The 2,623-nt window shown below is 33.7% G+C and overlaps 1 protein-coding gene across 1 annotated transcript; it reads left to right on the forward strand.

Moving 5' to 3' along the window:
- Nucleotides 1–1,128: 1,128 nt before the first annotated feature.
- On the forward strand, nucleotides 1,129–2,344 carry LOC104092628 (ethylene-responsive transcription factor ERF109-like). Its single transcript, XM_009598271.4, has one exon. It carries the CDS (start codon nucleotides 1,189–1,191, stop codon nucleotides 1,960–1,962), a length of 774 nt encoding a protein of 257 aa, XP_009596566.1. The 5' UTR covers nucleotides 1,129–1,188; the 3' UTR covers nucleotides 1,963–2,344.
- The last annotated feature ends 279 nt before the right edge of the window (nucleotides 2,345–2,623 follow it).

Below are 2,623 nucleotides of genomic sequence, written 5' to 3' on the forward strand. Positions count from 1 at the left end.
ATAAAAAACTTTTTAATAAGGATTGATTTACTCCCTTAATAAATTACTCGACATGAATTTGAATTAGTCGAGGGAAGAAGCTTCAAATATTAGATGGTTACACAAAAAGGGTGCGTTGTTAATATACACTAAATAACTGCTCACGATGTTAACCTGTTATGATCATGTGATACTCGAGAGCTTTTTATTTGTGACAACTAATGTTTTCTTTTCTTCTGTATTTGATCCAATTAGACGATTAAATTTTGTTATGAAGTCAGGATACTTCGATACAAAACTAACTTGGTCAGTTAATGCTTGAAAGAAACATATTTAGCAGTTTATACAAATGAAAAGAAGAACTAATAAAATTTGAACTTTGATGTATGTTTCTTCTATTAATTAAATAAGGTATACAATTATATATGGGTAAAATCGGGAGTAACATATACCCCGAGTTTTCGGTGGGTCAATGAAGCGAAGACATGACTGCATGTATTAGATCAATACATCACAACTGGTTTGGTTATTTATTTTATCTTTAATTCGTTTATCTAACATTCTTGATTACTTGTAGTGAATCAATCCATATATTACTAAAATCGCGTATAAATTTAATTGTTATCCGTTTCAACGGTAAACAACAATATAGTAGTATTATTTTCTTCAACTATCACTAATATAAAATATAATGAAATTTAACATTTTAAACATTAAATTCATTCATACTGTTACTATAAAAATTAGACAAAAAAGTAGTACGGAAATTGGGTAGATGTGGTCGTTTGGTCCTTTTGATTTCAAGGCAACATTTGACTGCCAACTGTCCCCATTCTTGTCTCCCAAAAATTCCAAACCCTTCTCCTTCGGTAAGACATTACGTCATAGTTCACCGTGTCAACGCTTCCTCCCCTGCCATGTCATCAAGTATTACCCGAAATCCTACCCGTATAACCGCCACGTAACCTCCAAACCCACTAGAACCCAATATGTCAACTTCATCATCTAAATTCCCACGTGCCCACAAAACTAAACTAATTTAATATGCCAGCTAAGCTAAAAATCAAACCCGTGTACCAAAAGTGTATTACTATAACTTTGCTTATCCACGTTGTTCATTTTTCCTCTTATATATAAGCACAGAACTAGCAAACCAGAAAACTATCTGAAACCCAAAGACCAAAGTTTACACATTTTCAAATTTCAACAATGCAGTGGTCAACCAAAAGAGCTAAACAAGAGGAAACTGCTTCAATCAACCATCTAATTTCACAGCCAAAGTTCACAGATGAACAAGAGTTTTCTATTATGGTTGCTGCTTTAACAAATGTTATAACAGGTGATACAACTCAAGAATTTCAATATATAATTTCATCTTCTTCACCATCTACGAGCATGTCAAGTTTAGAGCCTCCTCTGTTTCGGGTTCCAACAGAACCAGAGCCATGTCAATTCTGTAAAATAAAAGGGTGTTTAGGTTGCAACTATTTTGGAGTTCCATTTGCTGGTGATAATAACAAGAAGACAAAGACTGTAGTTGTCAAGAAAAAACAGAAGAAGAATTACAGAGGAGTGAGACAGAGACCGTGGGGAAAATGGGCAGCGGAAATTAGAGATCCAAGAAGGGCAGCTAGAGTATGGCTTGGAACTTTTAATACAGCAGAGGATGCTGCTCGAGCTTATGATAAAGCTGCAATTGAATTTAGAGGTCCTAGAGCTAAACTTAATTTCTCCTTTGCAGATTACACATCAATTCAACAGCAGAATGCAACTACTAGTACTACATTATCTATATCCCAACAACAACAAGAGCCTGTACAGTTGCAGCAGGGAACTAACACAGCTTTTGGTATAGGAAACGAAGAAGAGTTCTGGGATCAATTAATGGCATCGGACAATGAGATTCAAGATTGCTTGAGGATAATGGATTTCAATGGCAAATCTTCTGATTCTACCGGAGGCAATATTGCTCATAGCTTCTGATTTGCAATTTCAAGAATTGGAGGCGAGAATTGTATGCCCATTTAGTTTTAGCAAATCTGGGCTACTGAATATTTCCAATTTTGGATGTACTTCTTTTTTCTTTGCTTTATTCAGATTGTATCATAAATTGTACTTGAGCATAGTACAAGAATGAATTTGGATTTTGTACGGGAAATATTACACATTGTGGGGCCTGAGAAACTTAAGAGAAATCACCAGGTGATTTTGATGGCCACCAACCAGAGGCGGTTCAGTGGTGGTGTTGGAGGCCTAAAAACAAGCCGTGATAAGATGCCTTAAACTTGTTTAATAATTTTAGATATTTTTGTTTAATGATTATATTTTTTATTTTTTTGAAATGCAATTTAATCTTGACGATCCATTTAATCTTTATTGAAACAGTACTAACTTTTGATAAGACTTTATTAAGTTTCATTTTAATTTTTTTCACTTGACCGTCAATATAACTCACTATGTATTATTGCCTGCCAAAGTAATAATCATACGGAAATTTGTATTATAAAGATGATAAACAAATCAATTATAGTTTTTTACGATCTAATTAGCTTGAAGCATACCTAGAGAGACCTTGAAAAAAAATATCTTATAAAGTTAGAGTTGCAAATAGAATTTGTTCAAGTTGGAATGAGAAGAATTAGAA

Source organism: Nicotiana tomentosiformis, chromosome 10 (assembly GCF_000390325.3).
Source record: "Nicotiana tomentosiformis chromosome 10, ASM39032v3, whole genome shotgun sequence".
NCBI lineage: Eukaryota > Viridiplantae > Streptophyta > Magnoliopsida > Solanales > Solanaceae > Nicotiana > Nicotiana tomentosiformis.

Coding starts and splice junctions, on each gene's coding strand:
- LOC104092628 (XM_009598271.4), top strand. CDS start 1,189: ATGCAGTGGTCAACCAAAAGAGCTAAACAAGAGGAAACTGCTTCAATC.